The 19,998-nt window shown below is 45.0% G+C and overlaps 1 protein-coding gene across 1 annotated transcript in view; it reads right to left on the bottom strand.

Moving 5' to 3' along the window:
* The window catches only part of SLC6A5 (solute carrier family 6 member 5), a 28,321-nt gene extending 12,810 nt beyond the window's left edge, over nucleotides 1-15,511 (bottom strand). The window contains exons 1-12 of the mRNA XM_041399208.1: nucleotides 15,425-15,511; nucleotides 13,817-14,344; nucleotides 12,741-12,879; nucleotides 11,341-11,472; nucleotides 10,884-11,057; nucleotides 10,120-10,261; nucleotides 9,577-9,709; nucleotides 7,217-7,351; nucleotides 6,687-6,790; nucleotides 3,982-4,106; nucleotides 538-650; nucleotides 140-271 (exon numbers count right to left, since the gene is read on the bottom strand). Coding sequence (XP_041255142.1) covers nucleotides 140-271; nucleotides 538-650; nucleotides 3,982-4,106; nucleotides 6,687-6,790; nucleotides 7,217-7,351; nucleotides 9,577-9,709; nucleotides 10,120-10,261; nucleotides 10,884-11,057; nucleotides 11,341-11,472; nucleotides 12,741-12,879; nucleotides 13,817-14,344; nucleotides 15,425-15,511 — 1,944 coding nt within the window. The remainder of the gene's footprint in view (nucleotides 1-139; nucleotides 272-537; nucleotides 651-3,981; nucleotides 4,107-6,686; nucleotides 6,791-7,216; nucleotides 7,352-9,576; nucleotides 9,710-10,119; nucleotides 10,262-10,883; nucleotides 11,058-11,340; nucleotides 11,473-12,740; nucleotides 12,880-13,816; nucleotides 14,345-15,424) is intronic.
* Between the last annotated feature and the right edge of the window lie 4,487 nt (nucleotides 15,512-19,998).

Genomic DNA, 19,998 nt, shown 5'->3' with positions numbered 1-19,998 from the left:
TTTTAAATAAGGTTTTCAGACACAGCATGTGTCGCTTGTGGCAGAATTCAGCTAAACATTTTGCAGCTTGTGCAGGAGAAAAGCAGCCACCAGAGGGGGACTGGGGACAGGCAGTGATGCTCAAAGCCAGCGTGATTACCTGAGTGATCATAGGAAATCCCATGATGAAGAAGGACACGCAGCACCCCAGAGTGAAGAGTGCCTTGTGCGTACGTAAGTACTTGGGGAATTCATCTGACACGGAGGTCACAATAGTCTCGATGGTGGCGAACTGAAAAACAAACAAAAGGGTTCATTTCAGTGCACACAAAGTTGTCCAGCTGCATATAAAACATTGTAATAGAGTAGTTTGAGTCCTAGGTGTTAAATGCCCAGCCAAAAGCTCTGCCAAAACAATTTCAGCATTGATGGCCTTACTTCATTCCTCTTTTTTCATGAGTCACTGCTCACATGGGAAATAGCAATCAATTTAATGGCCCTCCAAACAAAGAAATAGGAAAATCAAAAGGAAAATACTGGGACACAAAAGCAGTTTACCATGGTGTCTAATCCAAGAGTTAGAAGCATCAAAAAGAATATTATAGCCCAGAAGGGAGAGAGGGGCAGCCTAGTTAAGGCTTCTGGGTAAACCACAAAAGCAATCCCAGGACCTAGAAAGAAATAAGAAAAATAAAGCTTATCAGATTCAATCTTTCCTATTTACAGAAAGGCTTAAACATTACAGAGTTTAGCCTTACCTGATTAATTTCTATTTACACTGTAAATTTCAAATCACTTACTTATTCCAACTTTCCAAGCAGAATGCATATTCAACCAGTATAAAAACCTACTGATCCAAATTTTTTTAAAAATTAGCAAAGAATGCACACTTCAACAATATTTCTGTCCTGCTCTGTGATCAAATTCCTGCCACTTCCCTGCCAATTAGCAACCCATGGCAAACGTCCACACCTCAGTGCTACAACAGGAATGGAAATGCAAATACTCCTCTTCAACTCACTGCCACACGGTTAAATGAGGAGAGAATATAAAACATGCCCAGACCTGATACCAGACAGAAGGTAATAACTAGCGTGATTCTAAAAAAATCCACAAGAAAACCTGAAATAATGCAGAGCACAAGAAATAAGGACATGGAACATTTTAAAGCCTAAATCAGGAATTTTCCATCCTTTCTGTTTCTTTGTTTTGGGGGGTTTTTTAGGTGGGTTGGTGGTGGTGGTGGTGGTGGTTTTTTTATATATATTGGGCTTTAATTTCTATTGGTCATAAAGAAAGAGTATTTTTGTAAGTGCTTAGATCTGCCTGGGAGCAAAGCCTGCAGGGCTGTGGTGGCAGCATTACAGCAGGTGGCACTTCCTCTCAATTTATCCCAGCTGAAAGGATGCTCACTTCAAGCACTCTGAGAGATGTTTCCTGCTAAGTGAGACACAAATGCCATGAGCCAAGTTGTTCTCATGCCAAGAGAATGGGCTCCCCACTCGCTCTGCCCTGGACATTTCTACTTTAGATCGTTGTAACCCAGCTCATCCAGCTGCACGTGCTGCTTGTGCTCCAGAGAGAACTGCTGCTTGCTCATGTACTGAGAAAAATACAACCTCAGCAGCATAAAAATCATTTCCTTGGGCAACTTGTGCAGTGCTTGGGCTTCCTTCTGAACAAAAGGCAAATACAAGACTTAAAACACAGTAAAAGAAACAAAACAAAACAAAACAAAACAAAACAAAAAAAAAAAACCTCTGTACATGACTAAGTGCTGCTTCTTTAAAATGTGCTGCAAAAAATTACTTTTTGCATGTAGAAGCTGTGTTATATTTACAAACGCTTCTTTAATCTCTTGATTAAGGATTTCTTCTTGACTGTTGGAGATAAGGACTCTGCTTAAACTCACTGCCTGCATATAGAAGTTTAATTAAGTCTCAGAATAATGAATTCTCATTAATCAGGCCTTTAGGGAAAGTTAAATTATAGAATATGAGCATGTCTCCATGTCAGCTCCTTATAGTTCCCCTAGATAACACACACCTGGTAGCATCCAACCACAGGAAATAGTCACAGGGAGGCAAGCTCCCATTCCTTCCATCTTCCAAGATTTGATGGGTATGAACTCTTTATAAAGTGCATCAAAGCCAGAAAAACTCCAAGTATTTATATGTCTTAAAAAGTAAAATTATCTTGAACTTTCATTTTAAGGTATAACAATTTTCAACTACACTATGATCTTAATCAGAGAGTAGAACAAAAAAAGGTTGTACTGTCTTTCCCTCCATGTTTTATTTGTTCATTACATAAATGAGTTTTCCCTGAAAAGAAAATTCTAAATGAAAAAAAAAATACTGTGTTTTTCAGATTACTATTTTTTGAGAAAAAAAAAATTTAAAACCCTTTGTATTTCCATTAACATTTTCATTCAAGGTTTTGGAAACTTGAAAGGAGATTATGCTTCATAATAATTTTGACTTTTTTCTCCTTCACTGTAAAAAGAAATGCAACTTTAGTCTTAAAAAAAAATAATAATTAGGCAATGACAAGAGCTGTTCTTTTCACAAGGTCTTGAGCTCTTAGCTGCTGTTATGCAATGCACTACCTCAGTCCACAATTACCCTTAATCTTCACTCTCTTCCTATTGCAAATTCATTATTCTATTCATCATTCATTCTATTAGGTCACTAAATTTTTTTCCCCGTCATGGAGAGCAGCGAAGCCTCACCCTCATCAAATAATTTTACATTGTCTGAACAGGCTCTTACAAATGCCCTCACAGCCCTCTCCACATCCCCTGGAACAGCTGGGAACAGAGAGCTCCTGCCTGGGACTGGTTGCTCACTCCAAGACCACCAAGCACTCAGCAGAAAAGACTTTTTGACCTCCTGTGCTGAATATTTCACCATCTCCAGAGAGATGTACCAGCTGAGGCAAGTGTTCCCTCCACCGTGCCTGGCAGTCACATCTCTCATCCCACCTCTCTATGTCTCTTTGGAGCTTCCTCTGCAGCTCCTCTCAAGCACAGCTCCTTTAGCTCTAACTCCTCACAAATAACTTTGGTGAGTGCAGTGGGGTTTAGATTTTGGGGCTGCTTTTGTTGTTTGTTCCAGAATGGAGGTAAAGTCTAAAACAAAAATATTAATGTAAACATTGCTCCTAAAACTCCTACAAACCCCTGAGAGGAGGGTGCAGCCAGGTGGGGGTTGGGCTCTGCTCCCAGGGAACAAGGGACAGGACAAGAGGACACAGTTCAAGCTGAGGTTAAGGCTGGAAATCAGGAAGATTTTTTTCACTGAAAGGGTGGTTAAACACTGGAATGAGCTGCCCAGAGAGGTGGTGGAGTCCTCATCCTGGAGTTGTTCTAGTAATGACTGGCACTTGGAGCTAAGGTTTAGTTGGCTTAGTGATGCTCAGCTCTACCAATTAAGACCTTTCAGATCCCCACTAATGACCACCTCTCTTCACTAACCAAGGTGTTCTAATCAGTTCTTCAGAAATGTGTTACTTCTACAAGGAGGCATCTCCTTGCTCCCCACAGTTCAGAAGCACAATCTACCCCTCACACCAGATTTCTCCCACCCTCCTCTTATCCAAAATTCCAACCACTAGAGATAACTTTTACCTTGAAGAGGATTTGGCAAACAGCAGCAGAGACCAACGAGAAGGTCAATAATCCCTTAGACTACATGAAGGGGCCATCCCACCCTACCCTCCATCTGCCATTTACACAAAGGTGTAAAATGAGTCTCAACTTCCTTCCTTCTCTTACCAAACAAGTAATTAAGAGGCTTTAACTAAAACCTTGATTTCCCAGGCTACCTCCTCCTGCTGAGAAACGGCTACATGTGGTTTAGTAATCCACACAAGTTTGAAGCCATCATTCCCACCTCCAATATCAATTATACTGATCATATATCATATATCTGTGATCATTAATAACAGAGCTGGAAGTGCCACAGAGTGCCTGTCTAAGTAATAAATGCCAGTGAGCCCTACCTTGGTCTGCCACAGCTTCAATATTCACTTTGAGTTCATTTGCCATGAAGCCAATAACGGAGAAGATGACAAAGCCTGCAAATATACTTGTGGCACTGTTGGTACACGTGACTATCAATGTGTCCCTGCAAAGAGAGCACAAGAAGCCTGTTGGGATATACACAAGGAAAGTTTTGTATATGTATTTCAATAGTTTCTCATCAGCACACACATCTCGTGGGGATGCTGGTGAAGGCACACTTTTACACTCATCAGGTGCATTTGATGCTTATCAGAGAGCACAGAAGTCTCCACAGCAGCACCAGGAATCAGCCCTGCAAGCTTCCATCACCCATGTGCTGTGTAGGAACCACAGGCCGTTCAGAAGGGCAAGCACATCTGCTCTTGTCCTCTCTGAAGAAGAGAAACAGCCATGGTGACTTGATTTGTAACACATTCTTTAACTCTTTGCCTGACAAGGATATCTGCTCTCCATATTAGGTATGGACAAGCTACTGCTGTCCAGGTGAGATGATTTTTGTCTTTTCCTCCTTGTCCTCATACACAAAATTCCAGGGTTAAGCTTTCTGTACACTGCAGATCTTGCTCAATCACCTTCCTATCTGTAGAGGGAGGATTCCTTGGAACATTTTTCCATGGTTGTTATTATCAAAGGAATCTCAAGAAATCTATAGCCGAACGTCTTACTATGCTGGATATTTCAAGACTTGACAGCAAACCAGCCCTCATGAGCCGCATGCATAGTTACTACATTCTAGGTAGGACTTTTCTTTTAATATGCATGTCCAGAGAACTTCCCCATAAACTACTTTGTCTTCAGAAAATAAAATCCCTCACTTTAAATGTTTAGGGGGTTTATGTTGGCTAGAACTGTTTATTCTTTTTTTTTTTTTTTTTTTGTCAGGAAGAAAATGAAACACAACTTGAAAAGCTGTCAAAGAACCTCACTGAGCTGGCAAACTTCTAGAATGTCCCACAGAGCATGTCTTAACAGGAATGATTTTGTTAATTCCTTGGGTCTGCAGAAAAAAAATGGCAGTGTGCTGTTTGGAATCATCATGTGTTAACCTCCTTCCAAAACCTAGCTAGGTTTGAAATATTTCAGGTATTCATTATGAAGTCAATTTATATAAATTTACTGAAATTATAGATTTTGGACAATGTTTAAAATTAATATGTAACTGAAAATTACAATTGATGTATTAAAATGTAATGAATATAGAAATTGAAAGAGAAAATAGTCATGCTTCATTTCAATTTTCAAGGTTGTGTTGTAAAATTTAAAACATTGGGAGTAACTAAGCTTTTCTAATTATTTCTACTTAGGTCTCTTATATTCCTCCCTAACTCAGGTAAAGCATGTATTTGATACTAGAACTCTGATATTTTTATACTTCATTACGATGTATTCCCTTCAAAATTTTCATTACAATCTTCCAAACTCCACAAAAGATTGTTAAATTAGTGCAGAAAGGTAGCATGATGCTTCCTCCATTTTCCCCCTGATATTTTGATTGTAACTATTCATTTAAAAAAAAAAGGATCAGGAATAGCATTTTCAAAAACAGGACCCAAAGGATTGCTGGGTGGGAGTTACTGTGTATGCAACACTGTTAGCTTTCATCCATATTTTGGGATAATTTCATTAAATTACTTTTGAGCATTAATAAAATACTTTTTGAAATTCCTTTTTAATATTCTCATTCACATTTCTTTTTAAAGTATTTTGTATTCTGTACTTAGAAGCCATAGCAGATGGCAGTGGAAATCCCAAGGAATGTTTCCTTTGAAGTCTTGATTGGGGAAAGTTTTTGAGCATCCTCTTGGGTGAGTCCCTCTGCATGCTACTGGCTGTCCTCAATCAGCACCTCTGGCATTGCAAGAATCGGATAAAGGCTTGCTTCAGACTGACTTCAAAAACTGTAAAAGAGTAGGGAAGCACTCCACCAATGCCACTTGCTTTCGTGTTTTCCATCTGCAGACATTTTAGCTGGCAGCCTTTTGCATGAAAAATTATTCACTATGACTTTTTCCCATGTAAAAATAGCTCTCAGATAAGTGATTTTAGATTTCATAGCATGAAATATCTTTTTGCATGTAAAACCACAGTAAGAGTAACTGGAAAAAGGAAGAACATTTAGAAGATGTAAGAATAACTTGCAACTTCCATTTATGTGAAAGTTCTGCATGTTTCACAACACAACTTTCAGCCCACTCTACTCGTGGGCTGTCCTTCAGCAGAGCTGCCAAGTGATTCCGTTTCACTGCTCAGCTCTTGACACATCCCAGGCTGCCCTTCAGACTCAGCCTCCTGATTCTGAAAGTGGGGAGCCAGCAGGAACTTTAATAAGCCTAAATTATCATCTTGAGACTAGTAGATTAGGACCTGGGGGGAGGAAAAAATACACAAAAGCAAAAATGGTTAAATGTAAATGAAAAACACATACACACACACAAACACAAAACAACCAAAAAAAAAAAAAAAAAAAAAAAAAAAAAAAAAAAAAAAAAAAGGAAACAGAAGAGAAAAGGAGAAAAAAAAATACAAGAGAGGAAAAAAGGACAAAAGGACAGCAAGGAAAAAAAAGACAAGGGAGAAAAAGACAAGAGATAGGGGTCTTGCAAACCAGATTTCTGGAAGATGAAAGATAACTGATTTTGGACAAACCTGTTTAATTACACATAACTATTTCAGTCTTACACACCTGTAGCAGTTATTATGGAATTTGTTGTATGAAGAGAGGGTAATTAGACCTCCCCATGCAGCAGATAAGGAGAAGAAAATCTGAGTGGCAGCATCCTTCCAAACCTAAGTAAGAAAGAAAATAGCATCGGCTTCAGGAAAGGTTTTTAGACCAATAGATGTCAATAGATTATTTAAAAGCAAAATCCTGCCACTAAATACATCAGGCTCATTTAATAAGAAGCACTTTTCTTGTTGAGTCCATATAAAAGTACACTATAAACCTTGCTGTATATGGAAGACACAAATATAAAAACTATATTGTTTCATACATATTAGTTCAAATACGTTCAGAAACAAAAAATACAAGTCAAGAGAGAAAACCTGCATCAGATACTGATGTTTTTCTCTGCCAGTGACCCTAGATAATACTTTACCCATGTAAGATGAAGAACAAGTCACCACCTCTGCACGTGAAAAATGCCTGCAGCAGACCCCAAGAGACCTGAGATTTATTCACCCCAGCAGCTCTGAGTGCAATAGCAAACCCACCATAGCATCAATCAGCTTCTCCCACTTGGGTGTGATGAAGTACCAGATGCCATCTCCAGCTCCAGGTAGAGTTACTCCTCTTATGAGAAGGATGATGAGAACCACGTAGGGGAATGTAGCTGTGAAGTACACAACCTGCACAGGGCAGCAGAGAAAAGGTTACTGAAAGGGCTGATTGGATAACAGGAGAGGAGGGGAACTGTAAGTGCCCCTATTGCCAGAAGAAGGCAATTACTGAGTCTCAGAGACAGCAGTCAGGGGATAAACTAAGAAAACAACAGGGTTATTTCCCTGGAAATCTGAAATTTTACAGCTCTTCTTGCTGCAGGGAACCGGACTAATACCAACAGTGGTAAGAACTGGAATTCTAGACAGAGAAGGGAAGAGGGTTCCTCTCTCCATCTGGAGAGGAACAATAAGAATTTAAATCTAAAGGAAAATCCCACTTTTGATAATTTTCCAGAGTGAACTATCACAGTTCAGTGGAAATTAAATAAGAAGTGCCATTCAGTAACACATGACTGTAGTTTTCTTCTATATTTTTCTGTATTTAACTAAAAAAAGCCTAAAGAATTTTTATCACTGTTTGTACCTCTTAATGATTACATATCACCATGCTGATAGTAATGATATGGTCCAAATTCAAAAAAGGAAAGTCTGAAATTAGCTAGACAGACCTGATCATCATGATGTCTAAATACACAACAGTGGCTGTATGCTTAATGTTTTAATAATTATCGAGAACACAGCTCTCTCTGTGTTCAAATAAAATGGTTGGATCATGTCCAGTTAAGCTTTACATTCAACACAAAATAATTTCAAATATTTTTCACATCAACATCTGGTCCTAAACAAAACAGAATCGTATCATAACACATGATGGAATTATATCATAGAGTGGTTTGGGTTAGAAAGGAACTGAAAGATCACCTCATTCCAACCTCTGCCATGGGCAGGGACACCTTCCCCTAGACCAGGATGATCCAAACCCAGCCCAATCTGGCCTTGAACATTTCTGGGGATGAGGCAGCCACAGCTTCTCTGGGCAGCCCATGCCAGGACCTCACCCCCTTTACAGAGGAGATTTTCTTCCTAATATCTAATCTAAACCCTCCCTATGTCAGTTTGAAGCCATTTTCCCTTGTCCTGTCAATCCATGTCCTTGTCCCAAGTCCCTCTCCAACTCTGCTGGGGCCCCTTTAGGTGGTGGAATGTGCTGGAAGGTCTCCTTGAACCTTTCTCTTCCCCAGGTTGAGCAGCCCCAGGTCCCTCAGCCTGTTTCCATAGCAGAGGGGCTCCAGCCCTCTGGGCACCTTTGTGGCCTCCTCTGGACTCATTCCAAGAGATCCTTCTTGTGTTGTGGACTCCAAAGCTGGACACAGGACTCTAGGTGGGTCCTCACCAGAGCAGAGCGGGAAAATCACCTCCCTCAGCCTGTGGTCTGAGCTGAAGTGACTTTTGAAACTGCTTTTCAAACTTTTCTTGTTGTTTCAAGAGGTCTTTCAAAAGTTGCCCTGATGAATTTCTGTACAGTCAAGATACATAACTAATTTCTACATAATTACAGGATTTCTGTTCTAATACCAAGGAATCAATATTTTTTTTTTACATCAGTGCCAATATTTTTCTCGGCCACGAAGAGTCGCTTAGAGACCATTGCCACATCCAAACCCTCATTATTATCCAGTCTCTTGCCTTTCATGAAACATTTTTTCTTAATCCACTAGGGTAAGGGGGAAAAAAATCTCAACTTTCACTTGGCACTCTGAGTCGCTGGATTTCCTGTTAATTGCCAAGTGACCTCCCAAGAGATGAAGTCAGCTTCTAGAAGCAAAGGGATGGCTTCGAATTGGAACTCTGTGACCAGCTCTAGAAAATTCAGGTCTCCATTTCCACTGTCTTTATCCCAGGAAATACCTAGTTGTGTTGCTCACACACACACACACACACATACATACACTGAGTTTTCAAAGTTCAGTCCCGATTTTAAAATATGTTACTTAACGTGTTAATTTACATCCAAATTTCCCGGATTCCAGTGAAACGTGAGACGATTGCAGAATTTTTATGAACACCACACAGAATAGGGAAGGCTGGAAAGTACCATTTGTGCCATCCCTCTGCTGAGTGCAGATGAAGAGCTCATTTTAAATTTATTGAAGGTTAGAGAAAAAATGTCGAACAGAAATAGTTTCTGTTTTGACTAGAAGGAAAACAGAGAGAGGAAAAAGGCATTTCAATTAATACAAAGTCATTTGCTGAAAATATTTTCGGTAATTCATCCCTTAAACAAGAGTGTGAGTCCCTAAAACAAACACCCTGCTTTCTTGTGAGTGTACAATTACCAATATTTTTCTTACTTTTCCTGATGACTTGATTCCTTTAGCAAGAGAGGCATAAACAATCACCCAGGCTAGGAAAAGAGATAATGCCAGGGGCCATCTAATCTCACCAGGATATTCAATCCCTGCTGAAATCTTCAATACAAAGTACCTAAGAATAAGGGGAAAAAAAGAAATTTAAAAAATTTGGAAAAAAAAAAATTAAAGAAACCACAGGCAGCATTTCAGCGCAAATTCCTTTTTTGTTTTGCTTCAGTGTCCTCAGCAGTTTCTCGGGATGGTTCCAGTGATTCTCACCATGTATTATTTTATTTATCTGCATTGCAGTAGTAGATAAAACTGCCGGGCATGGGCCAACACCCCAGCTGTGCTAAGCACCACAGGAGCAGAAAACAAGTGATCCAGTGTTGGAATTCAGCTCTCATCATTCCTGAGTACAAAAAAAAGAGCATCATTTGCTGCCATTCACTACTGTATTTCTGGTTCTCCAAGCCATGTTGTTGCCTGTTCCAGTGAATTTTACAGAAAGATTAACATAATTTTTCTAAAGAAAGATCTTACTTGAAGTATTCTTCACTCCCACTGACAAACGTTTTGTTTCCTTCTCTGGTGAAGTTAACCATGGTTAGATTTGGATAGGCACTCATACAGAAAGTAGAGTTCTTGATTTGTATTTTTGGGTGGTCGCCAATAATGCAGGAATCTAGGAAGAAATGAGGTGAGGAAACAGAAAAATAAAACGGATTTTTTGTTATTGTTGTTGTAAAATGACAAAAATGTCTTAGATCACACCTAATTACTTGAACTTTTGTTCAGTCGCCGACACTTTTTCCAAGGTCGTTAACTAGGTTAAATTTTTTTGTGTCATTGTGTATTTGGGACCGTTTGCAGAAACGGTTTTTGGTTTTTTTTCGTTAAAGAGAAGATTTTCTAAAGATAAATAATTCGTCTTTAGCAGACACTCCAGGCTGCCAGCTGTGGCATTTTGTTGCCTACACAGTTTTCCTCCGAACGGGAAAAAAAAAAAAAAATCGACATTTTTAAAGCATTTAAATTGACAAATCTAATTTGTGCTTGGTAAGGAAAATTTTAAATAAAAGTAGAGGGAAGTGCCCATGGGATACAGATCACTTCAAAATAGTTTGGGAAGAGACCGTTCCCAGTGCTGGGAGCCTCTCCCGGCCGCGGTCACCCGCAGTCTCCTCTGGCATCTCCCAGCGGCGCAGCTGAGCTGCAGAAACCTCTGCAAAACCACCACGGCCACAAATTTTAAAATAAAACCAAAAACATAAATAAAACAAGAGTATAAGCGTGTCCCAACTTACCTAGCAAAAGTTTGTTTTTATCTTTACAGTCTGGCGTGTTCCAGGGGTTGTTACAGGAAGCCCAGGGGAGCACGGGCACAAAGGAGGCGAAAAGGTAGAAAAGCGTGTAGCACAGGATAATATTGTAATAAATGGCTATCAGCACCGAGATGATCAGCATGGCGATGCCGCAGCCTGCGGACAGACAGAGGGACAGGAGGAAAAGCCGTTAACGCTGGCGGCGGCAGCGGGGCCCGGCGGCAGCGAAGCGCCGGCTTCCTCCGGCACGGGGACGGGGACAGCGACAGCGCCAGTGCCAGTGCCAGCGCCAGTGCCAGTGCCAGCCCCAGCCCGCTGCGCAGGGGCGGCCCCGGGGCCCAGCCCGCCGAGCGCCCGTGGCATGCGGCGGCTGAAGCCATGCGAGAGCCGGAGTGCGGGTCATGCTCCCCAAAACCGGGCCGGCGCCTGCTCCGCTCACCTTGCAGGGCGGGGATGGCTTTCCAGACCGACACGGGGCCCTGACTAGCAAACTGCCCCAGGGAGACTTCCAGGAAGAAAATGGGGATCCCAGCTAGAGCCAACATCATCAAATAGGGGATGAGAAACGCACCTTGGGGGGCGGGGGGAGAGAAGAGAGAGCAACCTGAATCAGCCCGTGATACTGGGGACAACTTCGTCAAGACATTTTTCTATTAAAATTTTTCGGTTTGTTATCGATTCCCGGTGCGACAACCTCGACGGGGCAGGAGGAAGGGGCGGAGGGGGAAGATGGGTGTCAGCTTTCTACATTTCCAGCGTTTTCTACAGACAGTAAATACTCATTATTGCTAAATGAGTATTTAACACCTCCCACTTAGATGTTTCTACGTGTAAAATAAAAACAAACAAACAAAAAAAAGCTCACAATTTTAAAATTGTTCTTTAAATTTGCCTTTTTCCTCTCAGAAAACGGCTGCTATGGGCTCTACATAAGAGTTTTCGATGATCACAGCAGCACTCCCGTCAGCTGAGAGCCCTTTCGAAGAGGGAAGGGGTTTACAGCTGCAAGGGTTTAATCCAGTAACATCCACGGGTTCTCCGTTTAAGTAAGAGCCTGTGGTAGGAGATCCTCTGCAAATAAACTTCTTCTTCTTCTTCCCCTCGTAAACTATAAACGGCATAGCCCCTCTTCCAACTCTCCTCTCCTCTATTTCAAACGATTATTTTTTCAATCGGATCATGGAGAGATTTAAAACAATTCCCCCAAACCTCACGAAATAACGGAATGTCTAGACTCGGGATCAAACGTCCTCTTGTCGCTATCCCGACTCTAGAGTCCCTCCTCTTTCCCCATCCCACCGACTGCAGATTCAGACCCGACTGTGTGTAACCGAGGAGAAGGGGGTTCCGGAGCCCTGCCCCTGTGCTCAACACGCCTCTTCATTTTCCTCCCTCTCCGGCCAGCACCAATTGCAGGTGTTTTTAAGGAAAGCGCTACCTTTTAAGGAAATCTCTTCGGGGCTTTCCCGCTTTCAGAGGTGACCACCAAAAAAAAAAAAAAAAAAACAAAACAAAAAAAAAACCCAAAAAACCCAAAGCCAAAAATAACGCAAAAATCAAACAAACAAAAAAACTCCAAACAAAAAAACACCAAAAACCACATACACACACACACACAAACACAAACAAACAAACAAACAAAAAAAGCCAGGCAAATATTTCACCAAGTGTCTGATGGTCTGAAGATGCTCCTGCATCTCGGCTCAGCCCGGGGCTGGCTGCCCGGCAATAGGAAGCCGCCCACCCCGCTTCCCTCGTGTTTCTCCCCACCAAAAAGGCCGGGACTGGCTCAGACCCATACGGTACTGCAGGTAGAGAGACAGGAAAAATCCATCATACCTCCCCCATTCTTAAAGGCCAGGTACGGGAACCTCCAGACATTGCCCAGCCCCACTGCATAACCCACCATGGAGAGGATGAAATCCAGCTTGCTAGACCAGTTCCCTCGGGCTTTATTTTCATCCCCCACATCGTCTTCCTAAAAGGGGGGGGGGGGGAAAGGGGGGGGGGGAGAGAAGAGAGAGATGGGAAACCAGCCACTTTAAGACACAAGCACGGCGGTGCTGCCGGCTTCACTGGAGAGAGGGCCTGGGAGCAGCAGCCGGGCCGGGGGAACCTCCCGTCCCCACTCCTCTGTCGCCCGTGCCGCAGCTGCCAGGCCTCTCCTCTATTAAAAAAAAAAAAAAAAAGTACCCAAAAGAGGGGTTTAAAGCATGGCCCTCCACAGAGCACTCGGGGTGGGTCGCCCGGCTCCTGATCCCCCGTTGTGAGGGAAGTCCCATCGCCTCCCCTGGGTATGGAAGACCTCGGTGGTCTCCGGAGGGTCAGGACCGACCGCCGGTTCCCATCACAGCCAGGAGAAGCAAAAATCGCTTTTACCGCACCAGCACCACCTGCTTCCAGGATAAATGTGGATGGGCAGGAGGAGAGGGACAGCGTGGGGAGCGGAAAGCGGCACCTTCTCGGCCTCGCACCACCGGCAGCATCCCCTCCCGAGGACCTCTTATGGCATTGGGCTGCTTTATTTCGCCCAATTTTTGGTTATGGAGTCCGAGGCACAAGCCTGAGGAGGTGAAGGACAAGGCACCCTTCACGTGTGCTGCTGGGGACAGGACCAGACCTCGTGCTGAGGCGTGTAAGGATGTGCGCACGGCGGGTCAGAGCCGTGGTGCATCCACGGGCACGGCCCAGGAACCAACTGGAATTGCACCGGATGCTCGTTTGTACCGCTATTATGCCATTAGCACTCGCCAGCACTACAGCACCGGATCTAAGGTCCTTTCTCCCCTTCTTCCTTCCCTCCTCACTGCGGCACAGGCCCATCCCTGACTCATCTGCACCAAGTCGGTGCCGAGTGGCAAAGACCTCCCACAAACTGAAGATGGGGAAGGAAAACCTGTAAGGAGACAACTCACCCCCTCCACTCTGCCAGGAAGAACAGAAGTGTTGCCATCTGTGCCCAGCACCACCGTGCTCTGGCTCAAGGTCACCCAGGCGCCCTTGGCGTTGTTTTGCTCCAGTGTGCTCTTACCAGGGCTCAGAGTAGCGTCCCCGTCTGTGCTTTGCAAAGCGGGAATTTTGCAATGAGGGATCGCAGCTTGCCCGGCAATCCCTGCCCCGGGGCTCGGCTTGCAGGGAAAGGTTTCCACAGATTCCCTCCGGAGCGTGGAGTTGGCTTGCACCGGGGTGCTGCTGAGCTTGCAGATCCCGACTTTGGTCCTCTCAAACTCATTTGGTTTCGCTTCTTCGGAGAGAAAGGTTTTGCTGTCGTTCGAGAGTGACCGGGGAAGCCTGGCGGAGGCGGCGGGAGCTTGCGGAAGGGCGTTTTGCGGCTCATTCTCGGGGCCGCTTCTTACAGCTCCCGCACCTTCGGTGGGTCCGGGAGCCACCGCTTCAGGATTGTTCACAAGCTGCTTGCTCATATCTCTTTGACTGGCGTAATCCTAAAATGAGAACGTCACATATTTTACCAAAAGGAGAAGAAGAGGAAAAAAAAAAAGTGTTGGCACTGCGGAGATTATACGAATTTTTGTCCTCGTGCAGGAAACGCATGCGCCAGAAAATCGGGATACAGGAGTGTTGCAGAATTTCGAGGAGCCACGGCTCGCCCGCTTGCCCTCCCATTCAACGTTAATACTCTGGGGGAAAAAAGAGTACAGTGCACACCACCCCCCCGCCAAAAACCACCAAACAACAAACCTCAAACAAAAAACAACACCAGCATCTGCAAACCAGTAATTCAAGTTTAAATAAGTGTTTATACAGCACTGCGCCGCCAGACCTCGTTAGATTTCACATCACGACTGTGGGATGCTCCTTTCCCTATCACCAGTGTAGAAAGATTCTTTAATTTTACGCCCCATTTCCTTTCTGTCATTCAACAATGCAGTTCGGCTTTTTTTTTTTTTTTTTTTTTTAATATATATGAGCAAGAGGCAAGCTGCCCTGTAGGCAACCGGGGATGTTAAAAAACAAGTGAAATAGTGCTGGTGAAGATTTCTGAGCTGGCTACTACACTTCAAAGCCCGCCAGCAAGATGGCTTTTTGCAAAATAAACCCTCAAAACATAACCGCACCGCCACAGTGGGATTATTAACGCCACTAACAGTAGCTTTCCCCTATTCTTTTTCTTATGTTTCCGACTCACATAATGCTAAAGATTTTATTTAAGCTTCCCCTATCCCCTATTAGATAGATTACTGGCGACACTCTCACACTCACCTCTACATTTCCCTCCAGTTTAAAACTACAATTTAAAATGTATCTTCATTTTATACATTAAGCAACCTGCAGGCGAACCTTACCTTTTCCATCAGTTTAATGTTAGATTTACGTATACCCTTTCTTTTTCCAGTGTCTCACAAAACTCCCCGTCACCATTTCCGCCACAAGTTTTCTCTCCATAGTAATCCCACTCTCCCGACACCAGGCATAAAGTCTGCAGGAACTCCGTCACTAAATGAGGGCATTTTGGGGTACCACCGCTTTCCCCGTGCTCGCCCTCTCCCCTGCAGCATCCCTACCCCGTTCGCGGGAGGCTCCGCGCTGGCTCCGCCGGCAGCACCGCGGACAGCTCCCCGTCCGCCACCGCCTCCGGCTCTTCTCGGCATCGAAGAGAAAAAATCAAGCACTTACCATACCTTAAATAGCCACAGATCGAGCCGATAGAGGTGAAAGGAGCAGTACAGGCAATTGTCAGACTGGATTTTGCCCAGTTCAGAGCAAAGCTTTCTATACTTCCTTGGGAAAGACTGGGTTTGCGTCAGTGCATAGCAAGGTGCCCTTCGTGTGACATTTTCTTGATAATAAGGGTTTGATAAATCATTACCATTGGTTTCAGATTTTAAAGGGACACCGAGAAGCCGGAGTGCCGGCTGGCTGTCACTCACGCGGCAGTGGCATTGCGTGTTCCCTGTGACTCATATGGGGGCTGATTACTAAACCAAAGCCAGCCTGAGCACGGCAGAACTTTCTTCTGGTAATTAGAGGGAACATGTGAGAAACACGTACTACTGCACCCAAGGCAAGAGAGAAAAGGGGACAAGCCTTCCATTCTACTCCTCTTCCTCCTCCCTCTTATTGTAGTGCAATCCAGCTCCCTTTTTAAAATCTGCATTTCTGCAGTTCACAGATCAGATGTCATAATAGCTTGTTTATATACGTTATCAATTCATATATCCATATACATGGATATAAAAATAAAAACATAAAAATTATCAGTTTTGTGTCTAACCACATACCTATACACGGAGTGAGAAGCTCACTATGTATAAGGTACACAAATACATTTAAATTGTGTCTTTCTTGGTCTCGTTGCACGAAATTGCATTGTATTGTTTATTTTTACTGTGCCTCATGGGGGAAACTTCAATTAAATTTAAACGATACACACAAGAAAACAAGCTTCTCTTTCATCAAAACTATCTGAAGGGCAGTTAAGTGGGAGCAAAAATGACGGCAACAACCCTGAAGTTACTGGTGCTCTTCCCTCACCCATCAAAGCGTTTATGTTTGATTATTGGGGGAGGAATTATTCGTCATTAAAAGTCAGGTGTTGACTGACAATCGTTTTTGCAACGAAGTGTTTCACACCTAATCACCTCTTGTAGCTGTGATTTGCTACTTGAGAGGCTTTCTCAAAGATCTGTTAAGCACAAGATAATTTTGTTCATGCTGACCGGAAAAAAAAAAAAAAAAAAAAAAAAAAAAAAAAAAAAGCGCATTGGCGAACCGGGATGCTCCCTACGCAACCTTCCCAGTTGTTTCAGCGTCAGCGACGCTGTTCATCCGCATAGACCCTGCTGGTGTCAGCTTCTCCGGAGAGTATTTCACATTTTAGCGTAAGCAGAGTGGAGCGTGCGCCTATGCAGGGGTGGGGGGCTGAACTCGCCAGCATCACGCACGTTTCTCCTGCGTCCTTGCTTTTACGGGTTACGAGCATTTGTTTCGGAGGAGGAAGTAAACACAAAATTCGCAGTGGCCCAGCCAGTGCTGCGGAGCCTCTGGCTGCGCGGTGCCACCCGGAGCGGCCGCCCCGGCAGGGACAGGGCAGCTTTGTTCCAGCGCCGCGGCCGAGCTGCGGCCCCGCTGCCCCCTCGCAGCTCGGCACTGCGGCGGCAGCTGAAACTCACTGCCACGATTATTGACAGCCCCACGGAAACCGAGGAGCTGGGGGCCAGCAAAGCAGAACGGCGAAAATCGCTTTTCGCCTCGCAGCTGAAAAATGCTTTTTGGCTCCCAGCAGAGCTGCAGAGCGCATTCGCAGCGCAGCTCGTTAACTTGTGATGTTGCTTCGCACATCTTCGAGATAGGTATAGATACCGGGGGTTACCTATACCATAGGTATATAATTACTGTATGCACATACAGGTATCTTTACACACACTGTCTGTAGATTGTTGCACGTTCCTGTCTTTAAAGTCACTTTTCTGCCTCTGTTCTGTCACGCAGAACAGGAACCTGGTCTCGGGGTAGGTGTCCCCGCCCACGGCAGGAGCGGAGGGGAGCTGGATGAACTTAAGACCCTTTCCAAGCCAAACCATTCTGTGATTCCATGTACTTTCCGCGGGTCTGTTGAGGAGTCGAGGGGCGCTCACAGAAGCTGGTTTTAGTAGGGCGTGGGAGAAGCTGGTGGTGTTTTGCAGCATTTCCTTCTCGAGGCATCCTCCAGCCGCAGAGCGATCGGGTCGTTGGCTCAGCCGTGCTGACCTCCAGTTACATTAATGCTTCTAAAGGCACGGGCCGAATTGAAAGGGACAAGACAGTAATCCAAGAGATATTTTGCTCGGGAAGACCTCTAAACGTCTTCTAGAGTCATTTGGTTGACTTATTTTGTTTTTCCAAAAATCGGAAAACTCACTCTTCAAGTTCTTTTCCAAGTTATATTTTTGCTTTCGCCATCAGCATTAAAACGTGAAATCGAAGAATCACCCCTGGAAAAAGGGAGTCGATCTCCTCTACTTTCTGAAAAGTCAAGAGCACCTCTCCTTCCTCTGTATCCCAGGGAAAACTCTGGGAGGGAGTGGCACGGCCGGCGGCTCTCGCTGAGCACCGGAGCCAGGGATCCATTCTTGGTCAAGAGGGAGACCCACGGAGTAACACAGCTCGGTTTTCAAACATTTTCCTTTGTCCTACCCGTCCGTGCCCGGCCCCTGGGGCCGCCCAGCCCAGCTCCCTACTGCCCCTGCCTTCTCACACGCGATTTGGGATGGAAACACTTGCTTTGGTCCAAACTCCGAGTTTGGATTTACGTTTCTTTACGAAACCAAACCAAATCTCTCCAATGTGGGGGTTTAGCGCCCCAGCTAGCAGCCGTCAGGTTCATTCAAATGATTTTTCTGAGCCTCTTGTCATCGTCGCTCCCGAACGCCTGTCCGGCAGGCGAACCACCCTCGCAGCCCACATCGGTACCAGGGATTGAGGAACAGAAGCTGTCTGTTCCTTAATCCCGAACAACCCTGCCTTCCTTCCTCCCTCCCTCGGGGCTCTGAAGAAGTCACCCGCCCCCGACGAGAGACTCCTCTGCCTGGAGGGATCCCTGTTTCCTTTCCAAAGGGAAATCTGGGAGGGAGGGCGGCTGCGTGGGGAGGGTCACGGTCTTTCCAACCGAAGGGAAGACATCGCTTCTCTTCCCCGAAGGAGCCCCTGGGGACCCCTGCGAGCGGTGCCCCCTCCGCGGGAAAGGGCTGCCCGCCCCCTCCGCGGCCCGTGGAGCGGACGAGCGAGTCTTAATTACTTTGTCAAAGATGAAAAATAGCAATTGATTTATTTTTCGCCCCTTGCTGGCCATCTTTCCTCTTCCCCTGCCCCTTCTTTGCAGATAAGCAAAGGCACGAAGGAAGGCGGCGGAGCTGAACCGCCGGGAGAGGGTCTGGGGCTGTATCCGACCCCCGCGGGCTCGAGGGGCGCTGCTGCCTCCCTCCCTCCCCCCGCTCCGTTCCCTCCTCACAGGCACTTTCCTGGCTTTATGCCGCATTCGTGCCGTGCCTCAGTGGGAAAAAAAGCCAAGTCACGACAGGAGCAAGCGATGACACCTCTCCGCAAACACCCCTAACACGCCCACGGGCACCCGCGCAGTTTTAATCCCTGTGCTAAAATCCCCCGTCCTGGCTTCTTTATGATGGAGTTAAGCACTGCAGCTATTGATCTTAAATCTTTCTCGTCCCTTCCCGCTGGAAAGTTTGCCTAAAAGGGATGGAGGCAGCTGCCGCAAGAACAGGCACCCTCTTCCCCGCTGGTTTCTCCCGCGACCCCAAGCCGCAGCCTTTGCGACCTCCGCAAATGCCACCGTCTGAAGGCACAGCCTGTCCTGGGAAGCGATTCCCACAGCACATTAATCCACGCACCTCGAGGGAGGGGAGATTTCCTTCTTCCCTCTTCTCCTCGGGCTCTTTTTTTGTTGTTTTTGTGGCATGGAAATATTGGCAAAGCCAGGGAAAACCCTTTTGGCCGAAGTTCTCCGTAGGGACGGCCACTTACACTCTTTTCTCCCTTATTAAACCTAAAAGGCAAATACAATAGTGAAGGTGAGGATGAATGTGATCCCGGGGAATGCCTTTGAACATCCACTTCAGACTGCGATTGAACAGCTTAAAGGCAATTAGAGGCGTTAAACGATAGCTGTGAAATGCACCAATTCCACCCAGACCAAGGACCTCGCGGATCTGGCTTGCAGTCAAAGTGGTTTTCAAGCGATCGTGCCCCTTCCATGGGGAGAGGACGCTGAATTCAGGCAAGTCCTCAGCAAGTGCGAAGGGCTCTCGCTGCAGTTCAGGAGTCCAAGGAATGCGCAGGTCTCCATCGGTTTTCTGGGGTTGCACAGCTCTCCCCAGTGAATAAATCTGCCCTCACCCAGGGCTTGGGGATCTTACAGAGAAATTGCAGTTTTGGATAACAGGGAGAAGTCAATGTGTGTGTGAAAAGGGTTATGCCTTTTCTCATAACCAAAATTGGTCTTAAGCCTTTGTGATACAGCAATTCATAATGCAAAGCCAAGAACAATATTGTATTCACTCAGCTGAGTTACACACGTACACCAGCAAAAGTAGATGTCGATGAGCCAGACCTTGTGAGGGACACTTCACTTTCTTGTATTTCC

Source organism: Onychostruthus taczanowskii, unplaced genomic scaffold (assembly GCF_017590055.1).
Source record: "Onychostruthus taczanowskii isolate IOZ18803 unplaced genomic scaffold, ASM1759005v1 scaffold159, whole genome shotgun sequence".
Taxonomy (NCBI): domain Eukaryota; kingdom Metazoa; phylum Chordata; class Aves; order Passeriformes; family Passeridae; genus Onychostruthus; species Onychostruthus taczanowskii.
The sequence above is the reverse complement of the archived record's forward strand: the minus strand, read 5'-3'. Positions and strand labels throughout refer to the sequence as shown.